This window comes from Chelonoidis abingdonii, chromosome 7 (assembly GCF_003597395.2).
Source record: "Chelonoidis abingdonii isolate Lonesome George chromosome 7, CheloAbing_2.0, whole genome shotgun sequence".
In the NCBI taxonomy this organism is placed as follows: Eukaryota; Metazoa; Chordata; order Testudines; family Testudinidae; genus Chelonoidis; species Chelonoidis abingdonii.
The window spans coordinates 78,305,387-78,319,951 of record NC_133775.1 but is presented as its reverse complement, the minus strand read 5'-3'; the positions used below and the strand labels follow the sequence as shown (position 1 = coordinate 78,319,951).

Sequence of the window (14,565 nt, the reverse complement as noted above, 5' to 3'; positions counted from 1 at the left end):
CCCACTAGGCAAACCGAGAGAGGTTTTTTGGCTTTGGCATACCCACTCCCCCCTTACAAAAAAAAAAGACTTGTCTGTTTTGTTTTTCAAAGGATGCTTCTACCCTTTGCCGTAGGAACCTGCCCTCCGGCTTTGATGTCACGGCTCTGGATCGAGAAGGACCAGCAGCTAAGCTGTCTCCACCAGATAGTTTTGTGCAGAGCTCTGGGCTCTTCTAGCTGAACGGGACTTTTCGGAGCCAAGCCCTCAGCACTTTCCCCAATTGCACAATAAGCGAGGAGCTTCCTTCCCCTGTCTGCCTAGCCTGGTGCTGTTTCCGGGGTAGGTGTGTTTAGTTCTCACCCATCGATCTAGAACGAACCGTTAAAAATACACCGGGGCTGCCCTTGCTCGCCTGCGGATCGGGGACTCCTGCCCGGGCGCATCGCCTCTCTGAACTGCGGAGAGAGGGAGGGGGGTCAATTGTATTTATCTCGATCGCCCAGCAAGTGGAGAGATTGCTTTTTTCTGCTGCACTGATTGGAAACACCACTGGTCGATGATCTCCCTAGGTGGTGATGCTGAGGGAAGAAGACAGGGAGAGCAGGAAACATGAGCCTGCAAGAGAAGAGAGATCAGGGCTGAAGCCTTTGCTCCAGCATTGTGTGTGCGCGTTCCCCCGGCAGACTGACTATTAGCTGCGCAGGGTGCATATGAGAGCAACGATCCTTCCCCCCGTTCTCTGACCTCTCGAGGAACCTCTCCGGCGGTGGAAGAGACCTGCGAGCTGCACCCTGCCATGCTCCCCCTGAAATAACCTCCCAGGCACCGACAGATCCATCCGAAGGAAGGAGATCAGAGGGCAAACGCCAGCCATCATAACCTTAAGCAAATATTAGCTCTGCTGCTGCTGCTGCTGCTGTTGCGCCTCTATCTGAGGGAGCTGAATCCAGGAAAAGGCTTTATCCTCCTCGCAGGGTTGGGTCCTTAGCAAAGGGGGGGAGGCAAGGGGGGTTTATTTGCTGATGATCGGAAGTTACTGACAATAAGCACCTTCATCTCTCCAAAGGCGGAGAGAGAGAAAGAGGAGGAGAGACGGGGAAGAGGAGAGCTGATGCCTAAGGGAGCCGCTCGGAGGAGGCAGACCAAGCAGTATCTCAACTTCTCATCTTTGTTTACCAGCGCGAAGCGAGATCGCTGGAAATCTGCGGGGGTTTATAACTGGATCGTTCCCATGTCAAGGCTGCGGCTGGGGATTTTGCTCCATTAACTTGAAGCCACTGGCCTCCCGCCCTCCTCACTCAGCGATGTATTCACTGCTCTCAGCCTGCACTTGCTTGTAAGGATTATGACATTTTTAAAAAAAAAATTGGGGGGTTAACTTTAATCTTGTCAGGCTCCGGTTGCATTTTCCTTGCAATCAGGTGGTCATTGAGACCCGAGCCTTTCCTAACCAAAGCATCGATCTGTGTTATTAACAATAATAATAATTAATAATTAATAATAGCAGCCATTTCACGGGATCATTTGATCTTTTGTTGCTTTTTTTCTCCTCTCCAGATGTTTACATTCCCTGCTGCTGTGCTTTCAGGTACAGGTATGTGTCATTTCTGTCTTCTCTCCCTTTGGGTTGGAAAAAGAAACAAAGGAGGCGTGTTGACCTCTGAGTATCAAGCAATTTTGCAAAGGGGTTTCACCCCCCCCTCAGTTTTATAGTTTGATTTAAATGATCACCGCGCCAGACAGTGGAGTGTCACTTGTTCTGGAAACCAGCTGCACCTCCGGCTAAACCTCATTTCAGTGACTACTTCTGTTAATCCACCGTAGGAACAAATTATCTTTAATTTCTCTTACCTCCCCCCCCCCTCCACTTTCCAAATGGTCACAGCTCGATTGTGGATGCCAGTTGCCTACATTAAAAGGATTCTCTGGAGTGCATTAGCCTGGCTAATGATGTGAGCGGAGTGGTGGTCTCTACTACTCGCAGCATGTGGATGGATGGATGTATAGTGGAATAGCAGGCGCTAGATCTTTTCCTAGGGAACTTACACGAAGTGATACTGAAAAAAACCATGAATGTCCTTAGCCAGAAAAAGGAGGCTTCTTGCTCGCCCTATCTCCCCCACCCCCCAGTCATTCAGTGGAAAGCCACCCAAGCAAGATCCTGCCTTCGCGCTGCAGAAATGAAACAATTGAAAAATCAGGGGAGCGAGACTTCTGCCGTCTCGTGAAACTGACAGACAGGCGGGCTGGAGGTGGGGGGGAGGGAGGAGAGTCTGAAATTCGGGGTGGAGTGAGTTGAATCACATTTTCCACGACAACAAAAATACGGTTTAAATACAATGTGGTTTGCTTGGACATAGTTTTCGCTGGAGTAAATGCAACACGTGCGTCCGGAGAGGACACACCCGCGATCTCGAGTGTTTCGGAGTTGGCAAAGCAGGTGCTCCAGTTTTGGGAGCCCTTCTCTCTTGCCTGGCCGTGCTGGTGTGCGCTGGGCTGGGTTCCCACTCGCTTTCTAAGGCGCTGCCGTGTCAAGCGGTGGCGGTCCCAGTCCTTCCGCACCCCTAGGGTCAGTGCCGATGCAAAAGGGCCAGGAATGCACCTGTTCGTCCAGGGTTCGCTGGCGGTGTTTGAGGTGGGGAGGAACGGATCCCGTGCAAACGGATTAAAGGGGCTGAAATACGACCAGTGCCTTGGGCCAAATTTGAAAACTTTGCCATATCCACCCCCCGGAAAAATTGCAACTAGATTATAAAAACAAAAGAACTCCTTATTTCAGTAGAGTGGCCTCCTAGTCAAGAGAGGGGATCTACAGCTGTAAATTACTTTGTGGTTGGAAGGCGTTTGCTGTATTTCTCCAGTTCATCCCCCACCTCCCCCCCAAGAGGCTGGACAGGCAGGGCAATCAGCGGTTGCACCCTTCACACTAAGAAGACATTTTTGAGATTGTGTGGTAACTGAAGTTAATCAACCCTTCATTCCCTCCCCCCACCCCCAGCCCCCTTGTTGCTTTTAGTGAATCAGAAAAAGTTTGGCTCACTGCCTGGAAAGCACTTGCTAAAATCTGATCTCTTATTTCAACAGCCTTAAAACTTGGGAAGTTATTGGCATTTATACAGTTGGAGCTTGCAGGCTTCCAGAGCAATAAAATAATGAAGAAAAAAAGAGAGAGAAAGTTCTGTCCTCTCTTACTATTAGAACCATACTTTTTAGATTTTGTGCTGATTTTGCAGCATTTTGCAAGAAGATCTGACACTAGGATTTAGTCTGAGGTATCTTCTTCTACCACTTTTCTATGGTGGTGAATCAAACTAGTTGTTATAACAAGAGGCAAACGATTATGACTTGGCCTGGGGGAAGCCAAACCGTTAGGTTAGTTATACTCAAGGGCCTGAAAGAGAGTGTTTACAATGTTAATGGTAGATAAAAAGATGTGAATGCAATGAGTTTTTATTGCCCATTTTGTTACACTTGCTCTCTAGATTTATTCATGAGATTACATGTTTAGAGCCTGAATGGGAAGCAGGGATTATCGGATTTCTTTTCTAATGATCGGGTTGGGTAAGCATTAACCTTTGGTGAACTAGAGTAAATTAATGCATCTCTTATGCTTATTATTTGTTTTGCTTAGAAAGCTTTATGTTGGGAGATTTTAGGAATGTCCGAAATGAATTATATTCCAAGGCCTACGTTCACCATCCTATATAAATTAAGATCAGTAAATTGACCTACATATTAATGATTAGAGTTATGATCCATGGTTCCTGAATATTACCTGGTGGTTTAGCCGTCAGTGGTTACAGCAATTTTAGCACCTGCTAGAATATGGTTTTTACTTTTCTACTGAACTAGTACTTAAACAGTGCAGCACATCAAAATAAGACATATGAAGCCAGATGAGATTTTAGCTCATTCCATGACAAAAATCCTCCCTCTGCAGTAAATTTCTAGACAATAGAAGCAGATTACAAATCACCATAATGATCTATAAGCAGTGGGAAATTAGGGTTAATTTTTTGGACTGTCATGTCAATGTGCCATTGCTAGTTAGGTTTGCTTCATATTGTGTGGTGTCTGAAATGGGCATCCAATGTCTTAGAAGAGTTGGGGATCAATACATAGAGGAATTAAGGGAGTTAAGATAACTCAATAGTTTTCAGGAGCAGGTGGGATTTATCCTGAACCCTCAGAGAAAACACTGTGGACAAAGTTCTGTCTTTCATTATAGTCAGCTTGCTAAGACTAGAAGGATTTATCAAGTGAAGGTATGCGTACATAGTACCAGTGTTTAACAGGGACATCCTGGGTCAGCACGTGTCATTTTCAACATAAATACAATTGGGCAAGTTAGAAAAGTACGCCATTGGCAGCAACCTATTGGTAATAGAGCTGGGCCTTAAGCGCAAATGAGCCCTTTGATACGCAGGATTTTGGGGACTATATTGAGAGGAGCAATTTGAGCAAACCACCCCTTCCTCTCCTCCAGCAGGCTGGAAGGAAGGCAGCTGACTGTCCAGCCTCTTCCCCTTTTGGTGGCAAGTTCATCTGGTTTCCTTGTCCAGCTTCTTGGGACCATCCCTCCTTTTCTTGGGCCATTCAAATCCAAAATCCAGCCTTACACATAGTAGATGCCTTCACAAATACGGACGATAGGTTTCATTTATCCATGGTATTTATAAGGAATCTATCTCCATGATATCTAAGATCTATGTGTATCAGTTATGCTGAGCATTCAGCCCCTCCCCAGTTTACTTCGTCCCTGTGTCTCTGTTTCCAGGAACAGTCTGAGTTGGCTAGAATCTTCACTTTTGTGACCTTGTAGATTAGGCCCAAGGCTTTTAATAGAGTCTGGAAGTCAATGGGGAGTCAGTGGGGCGCATGGAGCAAGGCGGCTATTTGGGCACATTGTTTAAGAGCAAGGCTTCTGCATACTATATGAGTTGTAGCTTCTGTTTCTCCTAAAACTGTTCTTGTGGGCACAGTGATTGTCTGGGTTGTTGTAAAGGGAGACATAGAAAAATGTTGTTTCCACACATTCATGGGCCAGATCCTGCGGTCTGGCTGAGCTGAGCATAGCAGACATCGGAGGCATGGTTCTGCCAACATGGTGTGTAGATTAGCTTTGCAATTCCCCATTCCTGTGGTGCCTGATTGTGGGGCTGGTCCCCAGGCATAATTTAGAGCAGACTCACTTACTTGTTCTGGCTACCCAAGGGGCAGGAATTGCTGCCATTGATCTGCATAGGGTCATGCTTTTCCCCTTGGCCATGCCCCCTATGCCAGGAGCAGGATATGTGTTCTGCAGGAGTCTCTACTCAGGCTTTAGGCCACCAGAGGGTCACTCTTGCACTGCATGATCTGTCTGAAGCTAGATATACTAGCTCTGGGGCTAGAATCTGCTGCCACATCACATTAGGGGATCTAACCCATTGTGCTTGTTTTTTGTCATGGATACTAATGATGATTGTCCTTTATGTATGTTCGAAGAAGCACATGTACAAGCTAGGCCAACCTTACCCAATGCTTCAGCAAATATCTCTCCTTGCCTACATCTCCCCACCTATCCCTTCGTTCCCAACCTGTGCAAACAGACACCCAGCCCTTTCCTTCTTCTCATCCCCTCCCTCCCCACATCGCAGGCACAGCTTCTACCTTAAGAGCTGGCTTTGCAGGCTGGTGGAGGCTGCTAGAGGCAGGTGGGTAGTGCTCTTGAGACGCAGCCATGGACTTCAAACCATCCACTATAATCAGCCTGGATCTGAAGTATGTTTATGTGTCCAGTGTCTCTCTATTCCCCAGAACAAAGCACTACATGCAGTTGGAGCGGTGAGGTTACCGCTTCCCATTAATGTGTAGCAGTAGTTTCTGGAAGTGTCTGTGTTATTGGACAGTAAAATGATCACTCAGCTTGGATAGTGGAAGTAGCACGGTCAGTTTCACTCTTTGGTTCTCATGCACTGGTGCAACGTCCCTGTACTTGCCTCTACCTCCAGCCTCACAAGTGCTCTCTGAAATGAGAGTAAAACACATAGATGAAAACATCTGTATTCAGATTAGATGTCATAAACCTTCTTCCACCCGGGTTCCCTTTTCCTCCACAGCAGGACTGGGACTGTGCTTTTACTCCAGCTCAGCTCCTCCTACCCTTGTACAGATGTGCAAGAGAGAGTTGATAAAAGTGGCAGCTTGAGATACCATAGAGAACAAAGGATGCGTTTGGGAAACTTGGGCTCTTCATCCAAGTCATAAGTCTGGGTTCAACCCCATGCCGTGGAGTTTTCTATTTCCATTCTGTGGCTGTGCTTTCTTTTTATACATCCCTACCCTGATGGAAAGATCTTACTGACTGCCAGGGGTTTTGTGGTCTGCTGAGTCATTCCGCCTATCTACAGACAGTGACATTGTGAATCCACCTCTCTCAATCCACATAGTCCTTGGGGCTCACGATTTTCTGGACAAATAGGGCGCTGGTTCCCTGTATGAAAACTTGCCATGCTCATTTGGAATGAGGGAGGTCATAAATAAGCCACTGCTGCTCGACCAATGACATCGGTCTAATTACCTTGTGCTCTGATATAGTTGTTCATTCTACTAGTGGAGGAGGGCAGTAGGATGTGAAACTGAAATCAACATTCCTTGAATTAAGATATCTACAAAATCACTTGTGTACAGATAAGAAAATAGACTTTAAAAAGGACTTGTAACTGATCTGAGCAGCAGACTTTTATCCAGATTCATAGATCTTCCTGAGAAGTGTGGAATGGTATTTGTCCTCTGACACGTGTATCCACTTACCACTATGCAAAAAGGAGTAATGAAAGCTTCCCTCTCAGTGTCTTTTTTTTGATGAAGAGGCTTCCATCTCATTCCTCAGTCTCCTTTCTCCCATCTGTTGCACGAGCTTCTGCACTTGCAGGTTGCCAGTTTTGACCAAAGGCTCCAAAGTTGATGTGCCTTGTGACTAATGTGATCTCAAATGTATGTGACACAGCAATGTTTTCACAGCTCCCAGGGGGGCAGTGCACCATCTACTTTCACTTTCTGATTCAAAATGAATCATATTTTTCTTTGTACATTTAAGATGTTGGGGTAAAAACTATTCCAAACAAGGCACAAAGCATGGTCAGCACAGACACCTCATTTTCTTGCAAAGAAATTAGTTGCCACTCAAATTCTTGTTCCAGGAGTCTTGAAAGAAACACACACATAAATTTGTTCAGGATTTTGTAGCTGGTTATTTTCAATATTACAAGTGCTGACACTGCTGTACGTCTCTGGCCAGAAAAGCAGAACTGCTGCGCTCACGCTCGAATTCTTGAAGGATCTGCTGTGCTTATATCATTGTGGTTATTATTTATCATTATTTTCAAGTGTCGGAAGTGTGCTAGGTGCCTCAGAAACAAGGAAAGACCCAACCCTGCCTTGAGCTTGCAATTGAAATTGGGTGAGACGCAATAAGGGTGAAAGCAGCAAAGAATCCTGTGGCACCAGGATTCACCCCATGCAGGGTCAGGCACAAAGTCTGCGTACCAAATGATGCATAAGCCTTGCAACGGCCATCTGCACAGTGGTGAATATCACCCTGATAGAAAAGTGGGAAAGAGAAGGAAGAGAAGGGTTACAATAATACCATCTCGATGGTTCAGTTGAATGAGTGTTTTTGTCTTCACCTCTCACAGGGCAGAGTGAGGCGTTAGAAGTCATTTAAATGAAAGGAGAGAGGTACATGATTGAACAAGTGTGAGGTGGGTATTCTTTTCATAAGGGTAGCATAGAAGAATGGACAGGGATAAGAACAAATAAAAAAGGGGGGTATTCAGGCTGGCATCCTTGGTGGACTGACATCTTGTCACTTCATGCCTACTGCAAGTCAAGTCTTAATTTACTCAGTAGCTGCCTCACATACTGTGGAACAAACTAAGAACGTACTTCCCACACTGTGCCTGACGTGTGAACGTGCACACCCTGGAACTGCCTCTTGCTAAGATTTGACTAAACTGCATTGGAAGCATTTGGAAAGGGTGCAAGGTCAGGTAGGGGGCTGGTCAGACAGGTCATAGGGCAGTATGTCACTGGGGGTTCCCTTGCAGGTACAGATAAATAACATTAAAGGCCTAATCCAATATGTAAAGAATAAACAATGTACATTTCTCCTGATGTTTCCCTCAGACCTCTCCTCAGTGGTTTGTTTAATTGCATGGTGAGATAGACAGCTACAGCACAACTTAATAGTTACCGCAGCACCCCACCAATTAGTGCTAATGACCAGGAGATTCATTGCTAATTACTAAAATTTGTATATTAATAAGTAAGTGTGTTTATGGGGAAGGGGGAACAACATGAAAATCAGGGAAATTGTGTCACTATAATTGCTTATTCATGTTGTGACAGGAGCATTTTGGTTTTAATTATGATAATTCTTCCTGCTATCCTAAAAATGTACTGTAGTGAAGATTGTAAAAGTAATGGCATTTCAATAACATGAGACCGCATTACGCCATTGTCTATTAAATCATTGCTGGGAAGGCTGCCATCATGATGGTAGTAGTGATGGTTTTTGGGAGGCCTGTGAGGCACAAAAAGGACCAAATTTGCAGATTGACAACATAAGATCAAGCCAGGCTGTGATAAATATTTTTTTTTGAGGAACAGTTGATGTTGCAAAGCTTCCATCCTTACTGCAGCATCGCAGTGTGGCCTCTTCTGTCTTCTGGAGTGTAATTCTGGCATGTGAGCAAAAGAGATGGACATGCCCACCAGCACTGGGGGTCTGAAGCTAGGGGAAAGACTCTCATTGAGTTGGAATTCATTGTAGGCGCTACACCTGCTCCTGATCCCCTCTGCACATTTTTGTTGGTTTACAGTCACATTTTCTTGTTGTTCTTTTAAAATAGCATTTTCTTCTCCCTTGTTCCTGCCTGAAAGACCAACAAAAGCAACAAGGAAACTGATTATACAAGGGAAACACTGAAAATGACCATATACAACTTGCTGTCAAATGCACAAAGAAAACTAACCGGGCCCCTCCCCACAAGAAAAAACATTTTTTTGCTCTCATCTCTTCCAGCGATAGGAACCATACATGAAAAATGTTCAGCTAGTAGTGTGATTTTTAAGTTGATGTTGTCTCTTTAAAACATAGGCTACGGTGTGCTACATGTGTGAAGATAAATACACATATCAAGAGTTTCTGATATGATCACTCCAAACTGTCTACTTGGTTCGGCAAACACCCGTGTAAGTAACTGTTGGCATGGTACTCATGTGTAAAGTTACTCACATGCATGTGTTTGCAGGATTGGAGCCTTTGGGCATAAAGTATGGTTCAACTTTGAAATGTGACTGTGAAAATGGCACTTATCAGATCTGCGCTAGACAGGTGTTCAGAGTTGTAACTGCTTCAGTTTATTAAAAAACTTATAAAACTTGTTTATACAATCATATTTTTGTCACAGCTTTTTGCTCTTGTTAGTTCTGTAGAACTAACATGATATGCAATAGCGAACTGCATTCTCGTTCATCTTGCCTGACCAGCGGAGTTGCATATTATGGTATAATCGGTTAAGGTGAAGTGAATGGGACAAGTGTCACTGAGGGCATAATTTGGATGGCAGAACCTTTTTAGTGGTTATAATCTACAAGAAGGAAAGAACCCAGCTCAACTGTGTGATTCCTGATAGAGTTTGCAGGGTTAACAATTAGTCAAAAAGTATAAAAACGCTTTTTGCTTGTAAATTGAGCACACTGAACACTGAACTCGACAGAGGACAAACAGAAACCAGTGGTGCTCTTTTTACTGTGTCCCTGCTTAAGAGTAGAAGCTTGATTAAGGTTTGATCATGGCTCTTCAAGCAGAACTCCCCCTGAAGTCACTAGGAATTTGCAATGCTGATCAGTAGCAACATCAGGCCTTTTTTTCCCTTTTCTCCTGTGTTGGATTTTATATCGTTGATTGGTCACACTGTAACACCAGTAACACCAGGTTCAGCCAGAACTGACGCAAGTCTGGGACTAACTCAGCCTACCTGGTACCACTTAATATATATACTGAGGATTAGGCATCCAAAGAAATCACTGGAAAAAAGACAATCTGAGGCTGCCAAAGTACTTTCCTGTTGGCATTCAGTGGCCTCGCTATAGAATGAAGAGGGAAATAAAGGAGACCAGTGAGAGGAAAGACTAGACTTACTGTCATGGTTGGCATCTTTTCCTTTGTAATAGTTCCTTCCAGTGATCAGAGTCTGCACTGCGTGGGAGCAGACATGCCAATCATCCTGGTTTGGGAAGGGGAGGTTCACAATTTTGTGAACACCCGGAGCCGTCCCACCCGCTTGCCTTCGCTGCTGTCATTTCTCCCACTTGGCATGCTGCTGTCGATGCCTGAGAGCAGCACTCTGCTGGCACACAGAACAGATAGGCACCTAACTGCCTGATTTTCCCATGCGAACTGGAATTGAAACTAAAATTAAAAAATTCTGCAGCAGATATAATCAAGTTAGAAAAAGCATCTCCTGAATAGATGTAGTAATACTCTTTAGCTTACTTGGCAATATGCCTTGTTTATTATGAAGATTTTGTTATGATCAGATGCAAAGTTCCATTCTTTTCAAATGGAAGATGTGTTACTGTGACACCAGTATACTAGGAAATGCATTGTATTCCTTTAGTACATTAGCCACAGTGTCATAGAGTTGTTACCAAGTCTCACAACATCCTAGAATAGAAGGCTACATACTATGTTCTATGCAGATTTTGCCCAGTGTCTTTAAAGCTCATTCATGTAATTTACTGAAAACCATTCAGAGTATGGCGGTGATCTTTGTGAATAGTTACGCAGGCAAACTTTCCTTAGTGAGTGGATATGAATTTCAAAGTTAAGCAAGGGAGATTTTAGGCTGAGACTGGTGAAAATCTTCTGAGCTGTGGGATGTATTAGATTGTGGAGGAGTCTCACTATGCAGGAGACATTTAAAACTGTACTGGACAAAGCAAAGCACAATAAAATACACTAGGGAACAATCCTGCTTTGGAAAGGGAACAGAGAAGATGATCTAATAGGTCTTTCTCATCTCTATGAATGTTCAACAATTTGTAGGAAAAGAGAGAGTCCAGCTCCCAATCTTTCTCAGGAATCATTGACTCAGACATGAGAGACGAGAGGTCAGTTTCTTTGCTAAATATACCGTGACAAATTTTCAGAAAGTTGAGGCTCGCTTGAAAGTGCAACAAATGAGCATCTACTTGCAGGTAGGTGAGCAGAACCCACTGTGGGATGCAGAAAGGACCAGATTGTTTCTGGACAGGTGCACCCAGGGAGGTGAGCGCAGTCCTGACGAGAAGTCAGACACAGTCCCAGTCTTTGCATTGGGGGGGACATGGAGTGTTCCAGGCTAGTGTTGATAGTGTCACTAACCTCTTAAAAGGAGGCAGTTGGGCTATGGCCCATTTCCCTCTGTACTAGCTAATGCCCACTGCTGCTTTCAAAGGGGGTAACAGCAGCTGTGCGGCCCCCCCCCTGCACATCATGCCTGCTGGGACTCTGACTGGAGTAGCGCTGCTCCATGCAACCCCATACTAAAGGCTGTGCCTTAAAGGGATTGTTGATCTGAGACAGGGCAATTTGGGAGCCAGTGCTGTCTTATGATTAGACAAGAGACCAGGGTTCTGTTCCAGACTTTGCCCCTGACTTGTGGTCTGACTTTAATTAAGTCATTTAAAAGCCTATTCTGGGAGGAGATGAGCCTGCTGTACTCTACTTCAGTGGGAGTTGAAGGGGCTCAGCACATGTCAAGTTCGGGTCACTTCAGCTCTCCGTGCCTCAGTTTCCTGATATGTAAAGGGACCTGGATTTATACACATATATAGCATTACTATGAGGCTCATTATGTCTGGGGACATGTATATCTAGTTGTCATCCAGGGGAAACTTCCAACCCCACTTCTTGAACATTGCTTTTTTGTTTCGTGGTGAAATGCACTCTATAGAAAATCAGATTACAGGGGCAATTTCAAACCAGAAATTGTGCCTAGTGCCAATGACAAGAAAAGAAGCAGCCGAGGAAAAACAAGCTTTAAAATGAACACCAGGAAGTACTTTACCACAGCAAAAATCATCTCTGCATGGAATGGGCTACTGGGGACTGTTGGTAAGACCGAGATGCAAGGGTCATTCAATAAACAATTAGATGACATCATAGAGAGGAAACAGCATTTAAAATGGAAAGGATCCTAATGTGCTAAATGATTCTTCTGATAACCATGTTATAATAAAAGGGATACTGAGATTAATTTATGCTAAATCTCTGTGGCATTCCAATGGAATTACATAAAGCAGCTATAGAAATACCAGAACGAAGGAATTAATAATGGTTTGCACCTCCTACATGGCATCACCATCATTGCTTATTCCTCTGAGATCTTTTCCTTCCATTGTAAATCACAACTGTCTTCTCCTCTTCCCCAAGCCCCATTGTTGGCTTCTTTCTTAAGATTAGCTTGTTGGTGTTTCCAGTGTCCTTTGGGATATCCTGTATACTTCTTAGGCAAAGTCCTAAATCCTTTTTAGTCCTGCTTTGAGCAGGGGATTGGACAAGATGTCCTCTTGAGGTCTCTTCCAACTCTAATCTTCTATGATTCAGTGAGTCTGTGAAAGACAGATTTACATTAGAATATGGGGAGGAATTAAGGCATTATTAGATAGAAATAAATGTATGGGTACATGCCTGCTGGATAGCCTGAAGGAGTGATAATGGGATATAGAAGAGGGTCTCAGATACCGTGCTGTTGGGTGCAACCTGCGTGGATGGGTGAAGTGACAGAAGAATCTTTTACCACCAAGCTATTGATCTGAATCCTGCCCAGATTGGTAGTGACCTCCTGATGGCTAGTTAGTGGTTTATGTGAAATTAACTGCACATGGGGAAGGGGTTTCTCAGCATATTTCGTATTCAACAGGTGTGATAAAAACATGAATCCCTAACTGTTGGCATTGATTGTTTCACTTTCCCTGCTTGGATGAATTTAATATCAGATTTTTGGGGTGAATACTTGCATTTATGAGTTCAAAACTTAGTTTACATTAGCATGATCTGATATTCACTTAAAATGTGTTGTTGCCATGAGCATAGGAACCTGTGAACTTGTTTGTGGAATATTAGCTGAAAGTGAAAATGAAAGAGGTAAAGAAAACATCGTCAAAAAGAATGACATTTTTTGAGTTAATTTTCATAGACTTTGTGTTGAGTTATTTGTCTAGCCATGTTATATTTTCATCTGTACAGCTGCTTGGTATGTTGTGTATTGCTCCATCTATGATAGGTATGCACATAAACCTTTCACTAATATGTTAACCATGATACTAGTTGGGCTAGCACAATTCTAAAAAAATTGCTCCTCCGTGAGACGTGAAACTAAAGAGATAGCGAATCCTTTTTAATGTGTATGCAAACCATGATCACAGTTCTGCTCTCAGGTACATCAGTGTTAATCTGATAGCAAATGGTGTTCCTCCACATTTACACTAGTGTCACTGAAAGCAGAAATTAACCCTTTAAACTGCATAGGAACGGTCTTAAGGAGAAAGTACCGTGTGGGTGGGTTTAGGCACTAAATGTGATGTTGTACTGTAAATTGCATGGTGCAATTTGGTATTGACTATCTGTAAAATAAATTATGATGTATGTAGTGCAGGCTTCTGACCCTGTGGCCATGACCTTATGTTGATTGGCAAGACTTCCTACCAGCTGAGATCAGAATAGTAAACAGCCCCGTAGCAATCAATATATAGATAAACCTGAAATTCTAATTGTTGGTGCCTTTGATAGGAATACAGTTTTAGGATGGGTACTCACAACAATTTATCCAAAAGAGCAGGCAGTTTTGTTATTAACTTATGTTGGAATGATGTCTAAAATTCAGGATCTAATTTTCCATTGTGTTACCACTAGTTTTTTGCCAGTAAAACTCCATTGAAATTGCTGACAAAAACTGGTGTAATGCGGTGGAGAATGAGGCACTTAAATGTCATTAAAATAATTTTAACTGTCAACACAAATCACATAGTTCAAATTTAGAAAGAGCATAACAGGTGCAAGTCTAGCCAGTATCATGACACAACACCAATGGTATACTGGGATGTAAATCACAATCTCTAAAAACCAGACATTCAGAATTTCCAGTAGCTACACTGTACATTTAGTGAGGCTGAAATAGCACTATCTCTGATCTGGAATTCAAAAAAACTTTTGCTGAACTGTAGCCCAAACATTGATTTTAATTAGAAAGATGACTTTAGGGCTAGAGTTTCAAAGGTATTTCGGTACATACAGATGCAGATAGGAGTATAATATGATATTCAAAGCACATTGAAATCAATGGGAGTTAGGCACTAACCTACTTAGCACTTTTGAAAATCCCACTAGGTGTCTAAATATCTTTGAAAATCTGGTCCCAAATGCCAGTCAGCTCTCTGAAGACCACAGCTGGGTAACGGCTGAGTTAGGTTCTGGCCTAAAGTCTCACTGTCCCTCCTTGTATCCTTACTTAACATGGATTGTATGCTATTATTAGTGCTTTTATTTGTGTT

The 14,565-nt window shown here is 43.5% G+C and overlaps 1 protein-coding gene across 1 annotated transcript in view; it reads left to right on the top strand.

Annotated features, from left to right (window-relative positions):
* The first annotated feature begins 586 nt into the window (after window positions 1-586).
* The window catches only part of FGF18 (fibroblast growth factor 18), a 107,990-nt gene continuing 94,011 nt past the window's right edge, over window positions 587-14,565 (top strand). Inside the window, exons 1-2 of the mRNA XM_032768766.2 lie at window positions 587-1,318; window positions 1,540-1,576. Of these exons, the coding sequence (XP_032624657.1) occupies window positions 1,287-1,318; window positions 1,540-1,576 (69 nt within the window). The 5' untranslated portion in view covers window positions 587-1,286. The remainder of the gene's footprint in view (window positions 1,319-1,539; window positions 1,577-14,565) is intronic.